Source organism: Alosa pseudoharengus, unplaced genomic scaffold (genome assembly GCF_046254945.1).
Source record: "Alosa pseudoharengus isolate Yale_2024_CS ecotype anadromous, Long Island Sound unplaced genomic scaffold, YU_APseudo_1.1 YU_APseudo_1.1_scf_5, whole genome shotgun sequence".
Lineage (NCBI taxonomy): Eukaryota > Metazoa > Chordata > Actinopteri > Clupeiformes > Clupeidae > Alosa > Alosa pseudoharengus.
Genome location: NW_027468837.1, coordinates 32,107,483 through 32,126,519, shown reverse-complemented (window position 1 = coordinate 32,126,519; position 19,037 = coordinate 32,107,483). Strand labels below are relative to the sequence as shown.

Genomic DNA, 19,037 nt, shown 5'->3' with positions numbered 1-19,037 from the left:
CAGCCAACTGTTTCCTCTGCCCACAACTGTTTCCAAATAAAAGTTTGTTTTGTATTTTCATGCACTGGTAATTTCCTCAAAATTACATTTTCTAGTTGTTTTTGCTCTTACGAAAAGGCCTAGACTACTGTAAGTTGATTTCACAAAGCTGTGCGTTGAAGCTTTTGCAAGAATTGATGTAAGAAACAGCAACAATAATGATGTCGACTACAGTAGGAGCATGGACACTACTCAGGCCTGAGTTGCCCCTTAGTGAGGCATCAGCAGCACTGGAATTTTCCACCTTCATCATGGTATTTGTACGACAGAGTATTAGGGCCACACATGAAGAACTAAAATATTTTTGCCATGACGAGATTAAACTTGACATCGAATTTTCATTAAACTCAGAATTTCGAGAATAAAGTTGAGATATTATGTTGACTTTAATCACGATGTGTCGACTTTAAAGTCGACATGCCAACATTGAACTCAAAATACAGTTTAAACACAGTTTAAGCTATGTACACTTCCCCCATATTTGACAATCATGAATGGTAGGCCTACTTCAAATAGGTGTTATTTCAGATAGATTGCTGCTACGTCAAATGTCCTCATTGCCGTCATAGTGAAGCGTGTATATCTTGCGGTTATGGAAGTACCATGCACTATGTCATTTATATAGCTAATACCGGTATATGCTTCCAATGTTATACTGTTTCTATAGTACAAAATGTTATTTCACTCTGTTTTTACGTGGGTAAGGCCACCGCACAAAAATAATTCAGTGGAAATGCATGGATTCAGTTGCTTCCAGTAGCAGCAACTGGAATCGATGCATTTCCACAGAATTATTTTTGGAATCTGATCCCTTATCATACCTGTTCGTTCGTACTCGTCGCTCGACTTATCGTGACTAAATTCAAGATGGCGTCGAACGGTAAAATTCCTTAAGGTACTGTCTGTATAAATCGTCTTGTAAATAAACTACCAGTGCTTTTTCAAAGTTCTCCATGTCTCGTTTTAAATGTCAAGGCCCTCGGAAGTCTACCAATGAAGTATGGAGCTACTTTGAGCCTCGTAAATGGTGTAAAACAGTGATTTATTTGCATGGCTAGGCCGATGCCCGAGGCACCACAACTAAACACTGTTGGTAGCATTGGCTAACTAGCGCCAGATTTCTGAGTGCAGGGGACAAGCCGAGGTGAGCTATGAGACATACGTTCACACTCGGTATCATGTTTCAACACACTTTAGGTCAATATCACACCGGAATTCTCCTTTAAGTTTACTTTTGACCATCAAATTTATCGCCTATAACTCTCTGATAAAAGGACGTAACAGGAAAGTATTTGGCTGAGCAACGGAGGTTTATATGTTCTATGTTTTGTCTAAATGATGTCTGTCTATCATTGTCGCACTCGAAGAAAACTGGTATGTTTTGTTCATCCTCCTTTTCAATCGTCCCGGTTGTAGCCTACCCTTTGGAGCGGTCGCTCTCCAAACTAGTTCTGATGGACATGTCAAGATGAAATGTCGAGATTAAAGTCAATATGATAGGTCAACTTTATTCTCAAAATGTTGAGTTTAATGTCGACACGTCGAGATTAAAGTCAACATATTTTTTAACTTTATTCTTGAAATATCAAGTTTAATGTCGACATGTCGAGTTTAATCTAGTCATGGCAAAAATATTTGTTTCTTCATGTGTGGCCCTAATGGCGTCGTACATTTGTGATAAAAAACTGACCATGTAAAAAAAAAAACATCAGTGTTTCTAGAGTAGGCTACTTGCTCTGGCATGAGGTCACCAAGTTCAATCTATTATTAAAAAGGAACACGTATCAATTTCTATGAGTATATGAAAATATAACCAATGTTCAATTTAAGGTAAATGGTAAATGGACTTTTTTTTTCAACTCCTGCGAGCACCCAAAGCACTTTGAGCTTTACATTGGTGTTTCAAGTTGTATTCCCAACGTCATCTTCCAGGCAGCGCTGCATGAAGTCAACGATGGGGGCTTAAAACACCATTGAGCACACTTTGCATGGTCATGCCTCACATTCACCCATTCACACACACACACACACTCACACACCAATGGCAGAGGCAAGGCGCCAACCTGCTCATCGGGGGCACTGGGGTTAAGTGTCTTGCTCAAGGACACTTCTACAGGGTCAGGAGGAGTTGGGCTCAAACCAGCAACTTCCAATTGCTGGACGACTCCTCTAAGAAACACTGAGTATACAATAGTTGGGTCCCGACCCACCAGTTAAGAAACACTGAGTTAGAGTATACAATAGTTGTTCAGTTAAGAAACACTGAGTTAGAGCAGCGGTTCCCAAACTTTTCCCCCCGCGTACCACCGCCTACATTCCGACTCGGCTCGCGTACCCCCACCATCCGACACATAAACACATAACGCATTCTATAACCCCCCCCCACCCGCATTGACAATATTTGTCCGTTTCCTGGTTTTAGGTGTGTGCATTTGGTCAGTTAAAAAGTTATGAAAAGTAGCCTGCATAGTAGCCTAACTACATCCACACAATATCTTATAATAGGCCTACAACAACGCCTGACAAGGATGTATTCGTTTGGACAACATTAGGCTATACAGCCTAGAAAGGCTAAACTTAGGCTACCTTTAGTTTGTTAAATTTAAAGCCTAGCTTAATGTTACCTTTCTTGCCCATCTGAAATAACTCCTAGCTTTGCTCCTTCCCTCCTTTCTGTTTTTGTTGTTTTCAAAAACCTGTTATATCCGCGAAACTTTCCCCCCACCGACCACGGACCATCCAACGCATTCAAAAGTAACGCATTCTATTAGCTATTCCAGTCATGTTTAATAAGCTGCCCTTTTTTTTATGAACACATACAGAGTTTATAAATGATATCCTTTAATTTCATGTTTCCATATCATTATGACCTGATTCGAAATTATGTATTTATTCATGAATTAATTACAAAAGATTTAAAATTTTCATTTTATACCTGTCCGCCATAGCCCTTTTCATCTCGCGTACCCCCTAGCAGCAGCTCGCGTACCACCGGGGGTACGCGTACCACAGTTTGGGAATCCCTGAGTTAGAGTATACAATAGAGTTAGAGTATACAATAGTTGTTCCAGTTGGACCACCACTCCCATCTACTGGTGAATAAAACACACCATGATGTGAAGGAAAAAGAGGAACAAGCACTGACAGCTTATAACCATACACACACACACACACACACACACACCATACACACACACACAAAGAAAGGCAGAAAATACCAGATCTCAGCTTGTCAAGTTTTGTTTGCGTGTAACACACTGGTATTATAATCACAGATAGTTGTGTCTCAACATGGTGTGTGTGAGAAAGGACATTTTGCGTGTGTGTGTGTGTGTGTGTGTGAGAGAGAAAGACAGAGAGACAGTATCAGTGAAGGTGTGAACTTTATTTGTAAGTGTGGGTGGGTGGTTGTGTGAATGTGTTTGTGAGAGTCAGTGTGCATAGATGTGTGTGTGTGTGTGTGTGTGTATGTGTGTATGTGTATGTGTGGGTGGGTGGTTGTGTGAATGTGTTTGTGAGAGTCAGTGTGCATAGATGTGTGTGTGTGTGTGTGTATGTGTGTATGTGTGTGTGTGTGTGTGTGTGTGAATGTGTTTGTAAGAGAGTCAATGTGAGATGTGTGTGTGTGTGTGTGTGTGTGTGTGTGTGTGTGTGTGTGTGTGTGTGTGGTTGTGAATGTGTTTGTGAGAGAGTCAATGTGCATAGATGTGTGCATAGATCTCTGCGGGCTTATCTCCAGACCAGAGATTGGCTACTGCTACAAAGTCCATCACTAGATGTCCTTGAGTGTGGATAGAAACAAAGAGAACATGGTTATCAGTGGTGGAGGAAGTACTGAATCTCAGTACTTAAGTAAAAGTACAAATACACAGAGAAATATTTACTTTAGCAAAAGTAAAAGTACCACAATGACAACCCTACTTAAGTAAAAGTAAAAAGTACCTGCTTTTAAATGTACTTTAAGTATTAAAAGTAAAAGTATTTGCATAATGATTTATTCTCTTAATATCTATATTCTAAAAGAAAAATTTGTATGGGCTGTGGCATTTTAATTAAGCTAGTTTTAGGTTATACTCGACTAGATAGTTTTAAGCTGATTCAATGCAATTGTGCTTACCATCTGTGGCCCAGTTTATATTCTGACCTACAATTCTAGAGACTGTAATTCTGGTCATCTACTAGGGTGATCTGCTGAGTAAAATATCATTCAGCAAAACACAAGAGCCTGAAGTTTAACGGGGTAGACAAGGGAAACGTCGGGTGGATCGTAATGCCAATTCTGCTGATTGAACAGAAAAGTTGCTGAGGAAGGTGTCTTTTTGATTAGGTTCAGTTTCACTTGCGCAGACGCACATATACATTGAATGAGCGCTCACATTTCTACCCCCAATGGCTATGCCTCTTTATTTGATCACACACAATTAAGAAATATTTCCTAATCTGGAAAATGCTACGTTTTTTCGGCCAGCGGTTCTAGTCTACCATTCATTTGTGCCGCAAATGATCAGATGTGTGACAGAAGCATGGGCATAGCCTGTAACTTCGCAGATCCGCGGATAGCAATCTCATCGGAGAGGAGGCCCTAACGCTGCAGATAACAGACAGAGAAAGGCACAGAACACAGTTGCATGTACAGTGTAGCCATGGGTCTGGTGAATATAGCCTACCGAATGCAGATGGCTACATGTTTCAAAGATTTAGAAGCTGGGCAGTAGCTCCAGAATCTTTGGTAGCAACCCCGCCCCCTGGTAAAACAAACGTGTTTGTCAGAGACAAAAAAAATCTGATCATAAAATGTATTGTAAAAAGCAACAATGGTGTTGTAGAAATGTAGCGGAGTAAAAGTACAGATAATTGCTGTAAAATGTAACGAAGTAAAAGTCAAAAGTATGCACTATAAATTCTACTTAAGTAAAGTACAAATACGTGGAAAATTTACTTAAGTACAGTAACGAAGTATTTGTACTTCGTTACATTCCACCACTGATAGTTATGTACCAGTCCCTCCACCAGATCCCATTGCACCGGACTACCCTCTGAAGTTTGTCAGCTGCAACTGTGCAGGCGACTGTGACACTCTCAGGTGCTGCTGTAAAAAGCCAGGAGTCAAGTGTATTTCTGCTGGTGGGAACTGTCATGGTAACTCTTGCCAGAACATTAACCAGCCAGATGATAACAGGAGTGAGGGAGATGCAGGGGAGTTGGATGAGGTTCGTTAAATTTTAAACCAATTAAGGAAGTTTTGTTTTCTAATTGATTAATAAAACCACTTGTTATGGATTTTTTATGGAACACATACTAAAAAAAGCTATTGGTACGAATTTTTTGGACAAAACTGCGAGAATTTGGTGAATTTCCGTTAATTGTTGCGATCGCAATATCGCGAATTCCTGGAGGGACTGATTTATTACTTTAAATAAAATACCCTTCGGTTAAAGCGATGGTTCGGAGTAATTTCACCCTAGGGTCCTTTGCACCATGACCCCGAGCCAAACACCCTCCCAGAACCTGTTTTCCCTTGGTCGAACCCTGGTCGAGTAGCGCTGTCAGAAACTAATGACTTTCTGCTGGCATAATGGAACCAACTTAGTATTTCGTAAATTACCCCACTAATAATGGCCTGAATGGTATGAAACTTCTACAGTAGTACAACTATGTTCTTTACTCATAAAACGAGGCATTGAAAAGTTTGTAAGTACACCAGGAGTTTATTTAAATTACACTTGCCTGATGGATGCTTCTATCTACCGCTGCGTCGACGTTACTTCCGTGATTTAAGAAAAGCCTGTAAAAGTCCTGGCAGGAAGCATGCATTAGGATGTAGATCCAGGAATGCACTAATATTTTGTTCGTAGTACCAGTTTGCAACAATTATTAGTTAACACTGAGTTGTAAACACTTCGGAAAAAAAATATTAAAAACTGGATATACCAAAAGAAATTTGATGTAACACTGTGCAATCGGGTCATGGTGCAAAGGACCCTAGAGTGAAATTACTCCGAACCATCGCTTTAACTTTAATTCTGTTGTCTGCCTCCATTTTATATTATGGCTAAGAGCCAGCCGTAACACACTGTGTACAGTGTATATGGTTGAAATGACAATAAAACCCACTGGACTTGACTTATCCTATTTCTAAACAATGTAATTTACTACAGGAATAGCATGTTTGAAAAGGCACAGCAGGCAACAATGGGCAGAATCAAATTTTGTTAAACTGGTATCGACCAATACCAGGAGCCAAGAGGATATAAAAGCACACCCACACAGCTTGCAATCTATTCCCAGAGTCAGAGAAGACAGACTGTCTCTAGTTTGCAGAATATTTGCCAAAAGCCGTGGACAATGCTGCGAGTAAGGTGTCTCAGAGATGGTAGCAGGCGGGCTGAAGCAGCCTATCTGATTGGAGCTATGGTTAGTATACACAGCAGTACCATATTTTATTCTTTAGTTGGATATATTCAAACATTTTACAGGAATTTAAGAAACCAATGGTCGGAATTTACATCGCTGAACAACAATTTAAAACAATCAGGTATATGCCTAATGTATATATTCATTCAACTTATTTAATTTGTTTGTTCAATTGTTTTTTGATAAACTCTATTTTGCTTAATTAAAGTTGCTGAATCAGCGTCACCTTCCATTAGCAATGCACTGCTGACTGACAGTAAATAGCTGGTAGACGCAGCTGCATGTGTACACGGATGTGAGCTATGAAGGAATTGTGCATGCATCAGAATTTCTTGGAATCATAATTTACATATCACAGATGATGTACACATATGATATACACATATGATTTCTTTCAAATAAGTTCCAATTTGTTTAGAGGACTAGACCATGTGTCAGTTCTTGACATGTGCATGTCTGTACATGACTCGTAGGCTATGTGATGGCCACAGCTGAAGATTTCAAGAAGATTCAAAGTTTCAAGGCTGGAAGTATGTTGTGAGTGCTCTAAAGAATGGGTGCCTCTGTTCTATCCAGATTGGCCGCACCAGGTCGGGTTGGGTGCAGAGGGCTTTCCAGAGCACTTCCAGCTCAGCTGCTCCGCCCCGTATTGCAGTGGAGGAACCTGTTACTGATCTCGCACCCCAACAGAGCCCAGTGTGCGCCTACAATGAATGGGACCCGTTGGAGGAAGTCATTGTTGGACGACCCGAGAACGCATGTGTCCCTCCATTCACTGTGGAGATCAAGGTAGTGCCCAAGCTTTGAATGCATTCAAGATGCCACAGACCCGGCACAAGGCAGGTTGAGGTTTTCACATTGTTTCTCTTCAAACAAGACCACTTACTTTGCTGCCATATTTTGACAGGCCCACACTAATGAGAAGTACCGGCCCTTCTACCAAAAATATGGGGGCCAGCCTTTCCCCAAGGACCACTTGAAGAAAGCTGTTGCTGAAATTGAGGAAATGTGCAATATTCTCCGCCATGAGGGTGTTACTGTGAGAAGGCCAGAACCCCTTGACTGGTCTTTCGAATACAAAACCCCAGATTTTTCATCTACTGGTAAAGTTAAAACTTTTTGTTATACAAAATGTATCCAAAACACCATAAGTGTTGCCTGTTACACAATGCTCTGACTACTCACTTCCCTGCAGGGATGTATGCTGCCATGCCTAGAGATATCCTTATTGTCATTGGGGAGGAGATTATAGAGGCTCCAATGGCATGGAGGTCCCGGTTCTTTGAATACAGAGCGTATAGGCCTCTCATCAAGGAATACTTCAGGAGAGGGGCAAAGTGGACCACAGCTCCAAAACCTACCATGTCTGATGAACTGTATGATCAGGTAGGAAAGTTTCAATACAAAGTGATCCCAGTCAAAAAAAAACAATACAAAGCTTACATATACGATGAAAGAACTGTAATCATTTTAACCTTATTTAGATTGAGTTGTCATTGAAAAGATATGGTAGTTTTATGAACATTCTTATTTTTGTATTTCCTTTATCCTTAATTCCGATCATTGTGCATAGGACTACCCCTATCGCACTGTGGAGGAAAGGCACAAGCTGGCAGCCCAGGGCAAGTTTGTGACCACTGAGCATGAGCCCTGCTTCGATGCTGCTGATTTCATAAGGGCTGGGACAGATATCTTTGTGCAAAGGAGTCAGGTTTGTAAATTATTTCCACTACAATTACGAGTAAAGGGTAACCTATTGCAGTGTACCAACAGCTTGCACTAGTTTCAGATTTTCACACAGTTAATTTGATGAACTGATAAGGCCATTTTCCCCCCCAACAGGTTACAAATTATATGGGTATTGAATGGATGCGTCGTCACCTTGCCCCGACATACAAGGTGCACATCATTTCCTTTAAGGACCCTAATCCCATGCACATTGATGCCACTTTCAACATTATTGGTCCTGGCCTGGTGCTGTCCAACCCTATTCGCCCATGTCACCAGGTGGGTACAAGTGGAAAACATTCATCAAATTGTTATCTTTTCAGGTGTGCGATGAATCTCTAAGCTTCACCGGAAGGCATGTTGGATGACATTTTGGCCGATTGCCAATGTTGGACTGCAGGCATCTTTTTTTAGTCCAGCCTATTACTCTTATTGCAAAGAGTAGCCTATTACTCTTATCGCAAACAAGTTTGTCTAGTTTCTCCAGGCTACATGGAGGATGTTCTGATGAAGAATCTATTGTCACCATCATTACCACAGCCAATTCAGACAAGTTCAAATTGGACTATTGGAAAAAAAAATAACTTCAAGATGGTCTGATGAAGAATCTATTGTCACCATCATTACCACAGCCAATTCAGACAAGTTCAAATTGGACTATTGGAAAAAAAAATAACTTCAAGATGGTCAATTGCATTATTGCATTCAAAGACTCAAATGTGGTTAAAAGTAACGAATACTTCATGCTCATATCTCAAATGTAGTGGAGTCAAAAGTAGAGTATTTGTCTTTCAAATGTAGTAGACTAAAAGTCACAAGTTTCAAAAAATATTAATACTTAAGTAAAGTACAGATAACCAAAAATCATACTTAAGTACAGTAATCAAGTAAATGTACTTAGTTGCTGTTCACCCCTGCACATGAATGTAAGTCACAGGATCAGCCAAACTATGAAAAAAGTGTGACTTATAGTCCGGTGAATACGGTAATAAAAAATATGCCACATTTTTAAAGTTACATTTTCAAATGAAAATGTCAGTCTTATCCTACTTGAACAGGGTTGTATAATGCCTTCCTGAAACCTTATCTGCGAGGTAGATTGGCAGAAATGTTCATATCTGCTAAATGCAGATAATTACATTTCTTCAGTTTTTGTTAGACGATACGTTTGTTTTGCCGATATAGAGTACTAAAGTGTGACATCACGTTTCCGTAGCAACCAATTTTCTGTTCTACACAAACCAAATTTACAACATGAAATATGATGCCAGACCAAAGTTTTACAGAAAAGGAACAGGTTTTTTGCAAATTGATAAGCAGTTTGCCTCTCCGATGATTGAAGCAATTATTGAGAATAGATTGTGGTGTAAACCACTGTCGAAATGGTGCAATGCTTCCTGAATGCAATCATCAGTCAGAGTCTCATAGCCTACTTGCCGATATTTTTTTCAGGTTTGTAAATAAATTCCAAAAATGTTTTAAAAAGTGTCCGAAACCACCCCAGTTGACAGTAATAACGTAATGTAATCAGAACAGATTAGGCAAATTTACTGTTACTTTATAAACTTTATCTTTCATACTAGCGCAAACTTTTCTTTTTAATACCCCGGAAAAATACATAATGTAATTTATGTGCTCCCAGAATTATGTGGTGAGAGATCTCCCAGAGGTAACCCACTGCTTAACTCACATACTATGCCACAGCAAAGCTGTTTGGACATGCAAAGGTACTCCCATCTTGTTAGGGATGCACGATATATCGGCGGCCGATATATTATTGGCCGATAAGTGAAAAAAAGAAAATATTATTATCGGTCCGATAACGATAACGATAATTTGCGCCGATATTTTTTAAAGTCCTAATTTAGGCCTACGTAAGGTCCGTCTGGCTACACTGAGCTACTTGAGCTTGGTTGGCTATACTTTTTCCTCAATATAATGTCAGCGGTGTGAATGTATTTCACCACTCTAACAAAATCTGTGGATATATCATTTGGGAATCTGTGCATCTCAAAATCCTCTCGTGAATGATCCACCATTTAACCTTACCAGAGCGGAGCTCAGCCCTCTCTAGAGTCGTCTTGTGCTGATGTGTTTGCACTTTACCGCGCTGGTCGGGAAAACAAATAAACAAACTCGTTAGTGGGAAGAGTAGCCTACATAAGTAGGCCTAGTTCTAAGTTGTGTTTTAGTATTATATTTGCATTACTTTAGCTTGGGTTTTGTATTATTACCTAGAAATATGCTAACCATTCCTGCTTCAGTTCCAGACAGGTCATCATAATAAGTTATTAACATTTCTGCTGCAGCAGGTTGTGCGCTACAGAGTAGGCGGACATAAGATACAGTCTGAGGAGTTGCAGCTTTATTCAGTTACCCGCAGTTGAAACTAAACCTAAGTTTCCCTCACAAACTCTGATTTGGTCGCTATACTGTAGCTTATTCCCAGCTGAGCCGTTTATGAGTGTTTAGTCCTAAATGAAAACGATTCATACTCTCTAGCCACTCACTCGCAATTCACTGACGTCAGGTTCACTTAAAAGAGCCACACATACTGTAGGGCTAGGCTACTGTTATGTTGACTGCTGTACTAGTGTTGTCACAATACCAAAATTATGACTTCGATACGATACCTGCCATAAATATCACGATGCTCGATACTAAAACGATACTACGGCGAAATCCTAAGATATCTGGAGAAGAAAGGACTCATACCTCCTCCAAGTGTATTGAGTCATTTGTGTTGAATTTGGTGCACTTTTGTAGTGTGTAGGTCAATTCTGGGTTCTAAACTTCTAAACTTCCTACATAATGATTATTTTTTTATAGTCAGTAAAATAGTAGGCCTACTTTCTGTGATTAAGTCCTTTATTGTTTGTTATAGTTAATTTACATTGTGTTGTGTTTTGGCAATAAAGTAGCTTTAAATAGCCAAACTAGGCTAGATCAAGGTCAGTGTTCAAATTACTGCATGCAAATCACTGAATGCTATGCAGAGGGGCCTAATCTTTAGGCCATCTGATGTACAGTATAGGCTACCCTAGGCCTTCCCGTGTTCATGGGATTTCTTTGACAGTTGCAAAGGGGAAAATGTGAGGATAGTCTTCTTTGCGCCCAGTGTACAAGTACGACGTTCCAACCACTCAGGTCTTCGTCAGATAGGCCTACACCATTACCTGTTGCAATATATCTGTGTGCATTACTACATTACGTCTATTTCTTTGATAACATGATTTGCTAGCACGTACTGTAACAATACGCCGCTATTATTATTAGGACTCAACACGCTTTGGTGGTATTATGCTGTGGGCTTTAATTAGCGCATTTCGGGTAGCCTATCCTACATCTGGGCAATAATTATTGAACAAATTGCAGTCTACATGCCATGACAAATATTACCAGTAGTAGGCTACTGACCGAACATGAAATAGATCGTTTACAAGTTATGGTAATGTTATTCTGGCGTGAACATTGCGCTTTCATCACGTTAGCACCCTATGATTACAGCTCGTTATGTCTCGTCAAAATGATTACAGCTCGTTATGTCTCGTCAAAATTCATTGATGAAGGAAGGTTCGCTTTATCCCAGAGAACCATACTCGTTTCACTTAGGCTAGACTAAAACATAAGAGAAGAACTTGGCACTAACCATGTAGTCGTGTTTTCTATAGCATATTCGTTAACCTGTCGTTCTTTGAACTCTTTAAAAATGTTGGGATATGTCTGCGAGGTGTTTTGCCAAGTTCCATGCGTAGCCTACTGCTTTTAAATGACTTTGTGTACCTGATGGCTTGCCTTAATTCGCGATGTATCCGAAATAGTTGCAGATTTCACTGCACCTTTTGCTTTATCCACAAGGCCTAGAACTGTCGGCAAAGAACTATGACGTTGGCTGCGCACTCACTCACTAAGAGCTGCCTGCTTGACACGCCCACTTGCCTAGATGCGTGAAAGGAGCAGTGAGAACAGCAGTTCACACAGACACAGAACGTTATTATTTTAATAAAGTATCGATTCTAAAAACGTCTGAAATCGTATCGTTTTTTGCGTGAAGGCATCGCGATACCTTTTTAGTATCGATACACCGTGCAACACTATGCTGTACTATTGAGGACTATTATGAGTTCTGTCCATCATTTGGTGGTAGGTAAAAATACTGCAATACAATTATGCTTATTAAATGATTTCCCCAAAACACTTTTCACAATTTTTTTTCAAGAGTAATATTATCGGTTATCGTATCGGTATTGGCCACAACAAACCAATAAATATCGGTTATTGCTATCGGCCCTAAAATTCCATATCGGTGCATCTCTACATCTTGTAGTATAATGTTGCAAGACTTTGCAATGGAAGCTAACTGAAACTTCACTCTTTCAGATTGAATTGTTTGAGAAGGCAGGCTGGACAGTGGTAAAACCCCCAACACCTCTGATTCCAGATGGTGGGTTTATAACGTGATTATAAATAATACAAAGTTATCATTTACAGTTAAGTTTGGAGTAGATTCCCTGTATATGTCCTACTTTTGTTTTAATGGATATTGTCATGTAATCATTGCTCCCTTGGTAGATCATCCTATGTGGATGGCCTCAAAATGGCTGTCCATGAATGTCCTGATGCTGGATGAGAAACGAGTCATGGTTGATGCCAATGAGACTACCATCCATAAAATGTTTGAAAGTCTTGGTAAGTTTAAACGACTTCCCTCTGTGGCAGAATTTTACCAAAGGTCTTTTGTAGTTCTAAAGATTTAAAATTCATTTCTCCTCCAAAAGGCATTAAAACCGTCAAGGTGAACATCCGACATGCCATGTCCCTTGGAGGTGGCTTCCATTGCTACACAACTGATGTTCGTCGTCGTGGTACCCTGCAGTCTTACTTCCATTAGCCATGCCAGAAAGTAGCAGTTGTTATTGAGCTTTGAATGTTATCTCAAAAATAATCAATGATAACTGTTTTACTCTTACTAAAAAGGCCTAGACTACTGTAGGTTGATTTCCCAAAGCTGGGTGTTGAAGCTTTTGCAAGAATTGACGTGAGAAACAGCAACAATAATGATGTCGACTAGGAGCATGATGTTCTTTATAATTGATACTTCTATTGCAGTGTGAAGTCATTCTTCCAGTAGAAACTAACCTAGTTCTTAAAGTTCTTATTATTTGATACTTCTGTTCCGATAATTGATGTTCAGATGGCAAATCATGTGTTGTATGACATTAGAAATGTTCTTAATGTCCTTGGTTCTTAAATAACCCATTGTATTGACCAAGTCATGTGTGTGTGCAGAGAAGGTGTAATGATACAATGATACAATGAGATTATGATACAGTGCGAGGTATAAATGTGTGTGTGAGAAACAACTGTCTCTTGGGGGGAGGACTGTAGGAGGACTGTAGGGTGCTCTTTTTTTTAGCAATTTTTTTAGCATTGCATGCTGTCATTGGGGTGAATTTGCTAGGACTAGGGTTGGGTACCGAACACTGTACTTTTACCGGTACTGACCGAATTAGGTCGGTATTACCAAGTGTCTCAAACGCGAAAATTCCAAACTATATTTTGACAGTCTAAAACACATGTTTTTTTCCACATATGTTCATACTTTAGGAGGGAAGAGGGTGGAGGAGAGGGGTTTGTACTGTGTTAAAAAAATTCTCAATGTATAAATTATGCAACTTTAATTAAATGTTGTAGATGTTACAAACAAGGTGTTACAGATTCAGTAAGGGTAAGGTACCGAAATCAAGTACCGTTGAATACCGACACCAAACCTCTGGCACCGGCACCGATATTGGTTTAATTGGTTGATGTGATAGGTACCCAACCCTAGCTGGGACGTCCACTCCTAGGCAGATTGGCAACTGTCTTGAATGTTTTCCACTTGTGAACAACACCTGGCTGCTCATTACCTCCTTAATTTCAATGGAAGCAGTAAGAGTGTACCAATTTTTCACACACTGCTTCAGTATTTTGGCTTATTATAAAAATGACATGTCATGTGTTATTGGTAATCTGGTTGTATCGCCCTAATTTTAAGACCTGGTTAGGATCAGATGTTTTTTTTATTAAGTCCTGACACCATAAAAAAAACATAGAATTGAAAGAGGGTGTACTTTCTTTTTCACATTTAGATATATGGAGATTAAACAGCTAATCTGCTATTGATCAAAACTGAGGTGATGTGTAATATATGCATTGTGATAATATGGCTCATATTAAAACAATGTAAATGGTTCCCACCTAGATTCATGGCCTCCATGGCTTCCTTGAACATTTGCTGGCTGAAGATGAGCTCAATCAGCTTTTTTGTAGGAACATCCAAGGTGCAGGGTAGGACATTTTTTGACACTTTTGATTGGGGCGCATCAACCGTATCCACCTGTAAAATGCATATATGACTCCAACCATTAAAGAGTAGGTCTCCTAACAAAAGCAAATGACTATTCTTCCTTTAGACAAGTTAAAACATATTTTTTGAAGTTCACCACTAAGGCAAATTTACTCAAGATACATACCTTGACCTCAGCGTCCTCATCCCCATCCACTTCAATCAATGTATATTTTCCCGGGTGAGTGACAAAATTTTGCCGATCACTCCAGTTGTTCTTTGTTTTGTCTTTGAACTTCTTCTCAAACTCTTTTATAGCCTTATTCACATCTGAGAAGGGACTAGATAAATTGAATGCACCTTGTTCCCCCTTTGTAAAAAGAGAACAAACAGGCTTCAACAATTTAAGCTTCAGATTTTATTTTGGATTGAGATTTTGACTTTTATGGCTAATCTTACATTCCAGGGAAAAAAATATTTAATGGATACTTACCACTCTGCCCCACCTTGTCCAGCAGTGGTATGACTTTCCTGATGTTAGGACTTGAATGACATAGAATTTGTTGTTGTTATTGCCAATATTGGTCTGATTGAGCATGCAATCATAGTCTTCATGCACCTGGAAAGTAGCAAATCAGGCAAAGATAGTGTTACACTTCCTGGTCCAACACTGCAGACAGTAAATGCTCTGCAATAATGACAGTATCAGTTTACTGAACTCTGAATGACAAGATGTATATTTGGATACATATCAGAAATGAACATTTGTGAAGATGCACCTGACTATTTCATGCAAATGCTTTCTGTGCATTTCTTACATTCAGAACAAACACTATACTAGAGTAGGGCCTAGGGCTGTGTGTATCTGGAGAACCTGGATAACAATATGTATTATAATACAGGGATAGGGCTGTGCAATTAATCAAATAAATGGATTAATCGTGATTATGACTTCCAACGATTTTGCTACATTCAGTTTCATAGCAATGCTCTCCATTGTCTTTAGTTGTCATGTGCATTACCTTTTTACATGTATTTTACATTTATTTTTTTCTGTTGGATTATATTTAAAATTCAATTTAAAAATGTCAAAAATGTAAGTTTTGAAAATTACTCACTGAGTAATTGTGTTTTAATTACAATATTGAACAAAATCATCGTGATAATGATTTTTTCTAGCATCCCTATACAGGGGTTACAATTGAATATACTAAGACACATTGTGACAATGTAAGCAAGACTACAAGGTATTACTTTTTATGCAATCAGAAAAATTGGATCAACATTTGCATTCATCATTCCCTGTAACATCCATTGTCATAGCATGATGCACTTTTTTTGCAATCTGAGCAAAGGGATTAACATCCTATGTCTATATCAGGAAAAACAAACACAAACAAACAAAAAAAAGTCGTTTTACAAATCAATAGCCTACAGTGTCACAAAACATAATACCACAGTACTCAAGTGTGCCCAATATTTTCTATCCTGCTGAGCCGTCCTACATAGTGGTGGCAGCCTCACCTCAGCAGATATGTGACAGCAGCCATCAACCCTCCTTTGGCCTTTCTGCTCTGGAGCTGCTGATTTCAAAGCTTCTTTGGCGCTTTGGAAGGCGTCCTTTGGAGCCTCTTCCTCTACCTTGACCTTCTTTCTCCCAGCCTTGGAGGATGAGGCTGCTCTTCTCTTTGGTGGCATGGTTCTTTCTTACTTTCAGTAACTAGATCATATAAAAATTAAATAATCATGGATTCTGGCAAGTGGGTTATAATAGAAAAGAGGAAATAACAACTGGCCAGTTTATGTGTCAGCTTCAGATTGTGAAAATGATGCTCAGAGGTCAACAATATCTTACACAGACCTGGCCTATGCAGGTTTGTCAAGCTTTACTGTTAAATGTACTGAAGTTGGCTGTGTTATTAAATTATGAGTTTGTAGTCAGCAAGGAGGGTCAGCAAGGAGGGTTAAGTCACTTGTTGTGCCATCTGTCACATTTACACCATGTGTTTGTATATTAGATGAAATAAGTCCAGGCAGCTACCATGCCATGCAACTTATTCAACCTCATGACATGCACAGTATGAGGCCAATATTGTTCAGCCATGTCAAGGTTTTTGGCTTGACCAATTTAAAATGGCAGTCTATGGACAAACGTTTTAATGTAGGGCCTATCATACCCATTCTTTCACTCAAACATGCGGGCATTTGTGGGCGTGTTTGGGGCGGTAAACAGGTAGGCTATGCCATGCTGTTTGAGGTGCAAACAAACGCTGCATCGCCATTGAGATCAGATCACATAGTAAGGAGCTGGCTCAAGGGTTATAAAACTATTTTGTCGTATTTAGTTGTATAATGAAAGCGCAGTTTTTATAGTCATGTCATGTGTGTCCACTTCTGGCTCCTTGGCTATCAATTTGGCAGCCTAATAACAGGCTATTTGACGTCTTTAAAACAGTAAATATATCGGAGGTGTCAAATGTTGAATTACTCCAGTCTATATTTTTGGACCTTAATTACTCCTATGATGTATTACTATTGCCTATCCAAAGTAAACAGATGTATCGAAGTTAACTGACCAAAACCCCGATATTATTGTGCACCAAGTGGTCCAAGTTTGTTAGCCTATAGCCTAGTATTACATAATTGATACGCAACACATTATGGCAATGTGTTTATTATTGTATACAGAAAATAGAGAGTAGCCTAATTCGTGGGTCCTTCACGTGGCTGGCTGGACAGATGCTTATTGATTTCCCATAGTCTAATATCGATTGGTCAGTAAACTGGGCTTGTCTGGACGTGTTCAGTATGACGTCATGAAAAAGGCACCAAGCCAAACCGAGAAGCAGTTAGTACCTACAGTTAGTCTAGTTGTCCTACAGAATGATGCGATTCCCTGCTAAACTATCAGTGTCATAACATCGTGTATAGAACATATTTTCCGTGACAAGTAGCTGGTAAAATACGGCCAGCTAGCTAGGATAGCCGCAATCCTGTCCTGTCACCCGCCCCCTCCAGCTCCAGCTAACGTTACTGATAGTACAACCGAGCATATTTGAAAGTTTACTCGGCTGCATAAAGCGATTCATATGATCTGGTGTGTGGTAAAATGCACCTACCTTAAGAGAAAGTACGGTAATTGATTTCTGAAGATAAGCTGAAAATAGTGTTGTACCACGGTTGTTGCAGCCAACTTAATCTGGAAACTTGCTTCCGGTTTTGATTTAACGTTCGGTTCGTTCGGTCCTCGTGTGCCTAGACTGTGTCCAATCAAAAGACGCAAAGTCTGGGAAACACGCCCTTGTGTTTGCATTTGCAGCAATGTATGCAAATGATCTATGGATTTAACTCTCAAAGTAGTCAAGAGATCAGATGATTCCTGAGTCATAATCAAACTTTTTTTTATTGTGAAATAAAGACTACACGACTGGTTATTAAGATGAAGCTGTGTGCCACAGTGGTAGGCTATGAACTAGCCTGGCTATGTTGAGGTCCTCTTGTCAGTCACTTTTTCTCAAAACTTGTTCACATGCAGCATGTTAGGCATATCTCTGAGGATCTTGCTTGGACTCACAACAGCATAAGCCGGGAGACAAAGTCTCAACTTTTTGAGTAGAATTTGATGTGCAAAGCAAAATCCTCAATGGCTTTTCCAGATCACAATCAAGAAAAAACATGATCACCAGCTCCACCACAGTCTGGTTGTATGCTACAGCACAGCGGTTGTAAAGCCATGCAAAGCAGGTGGTGGGAGAAGCTGAAACCCATACAAACCATTACAGGAACAGCCTGCTGGAATACCTGATCAGGGCATGTGAAAGCATGAGGAACAGTTGCCACCCCCAACATATTCAAACTTCTCTTAATATTTTATTGGGGCCTTTTGCCTTTATTTTCCCTTCCATCCACGCTTCTGCATAGTCTATACATGACAAGGAGAGGAGAGGTGCAGAGAGGCAGAGAAAGACAGGTGAGAGGATCTGAGATGAGAGGGAGGAGAGGATGTCCTCATTATCAGTGTAGAGACTAAATATGTAGACTAGGAGTTAATAATCTGTCACACCCAACAGGATATTTGATCTCAGCAAAGAGTTATTGCTCTCTCAGAATCCAATTCGCCTTATTCACCCAGCGGCCAGAACGAGGCTAAACTTGACATTACACCTCAGTCCAGCAGATGGTGGTAATACACTCCGTTTGCAAACTGCAGTTTGCAAATGGATTGCATTACGACCACCATCTGCTGGACTTAGTTGTAATGGCAAGTTTACCCTTTAGTCTCGTTCTGGCCGCCGGGCGAATAAGGCGACTGAGCCTAGCCATAGTTGTTATAAGTTCACATGATCACTAGGTGGAGCTCCAGCCTCAAAGTTCAATGTGTTTACTGACAGGTACATTGGGTGCTTATGTTTCTTTGGATGTCAAAGTCAGTTATGTTGTGTGTAATCCTGAAGTGCACGGAGTAAGCTATCTTGGCCTTCTTGACCCATGTGAACTGGTCACGAGGTCCGGCTGTTCAGACAGCTTG

At 39.9% G+C, this 19,037-nt stretch overlaps 1 protein-coding gene across 1 annotated transcript in view; it reads right to left on the bottom strand.

Moving 5' to 3' along the window:
- parp3 (poly (ADP-ribose) polymerase family, member 3) overlaps positions 1-17,747 on the bottom strand; it is a 46,845-nt gene extending 29,098 nt beyond the window's left edge. Inside the window, exons 1-5 of the mRNA XM_076267563.1 lie at positions 17,629-17,747; positions 16,034-16,229; positions 15,003-15,128; positions 14,697-14,879; positions 14,422-14,560 (exon numbers count right to left, since the gene is read on the bottom strand). Coding sequence (XP_076123678.1) covers positions 14,422-14,560; positions 14,697-14,879; positions 15,003-15,128; positions 16,034-16,207 — 622 coding nt within the window. The 5' untranslated portion in view covers positions 16,208-16,229; positions 17,629-17,747. The remainder of the gene's footprint in view (positions 1-14,421; positions 14,561-14,696; positions 14,880-15,002; positions 15,129-16,033; positions 16,230-17,628) is intronic.
- Positions 17,748-19,037: the final 1,290 nt, after the last annotated feature.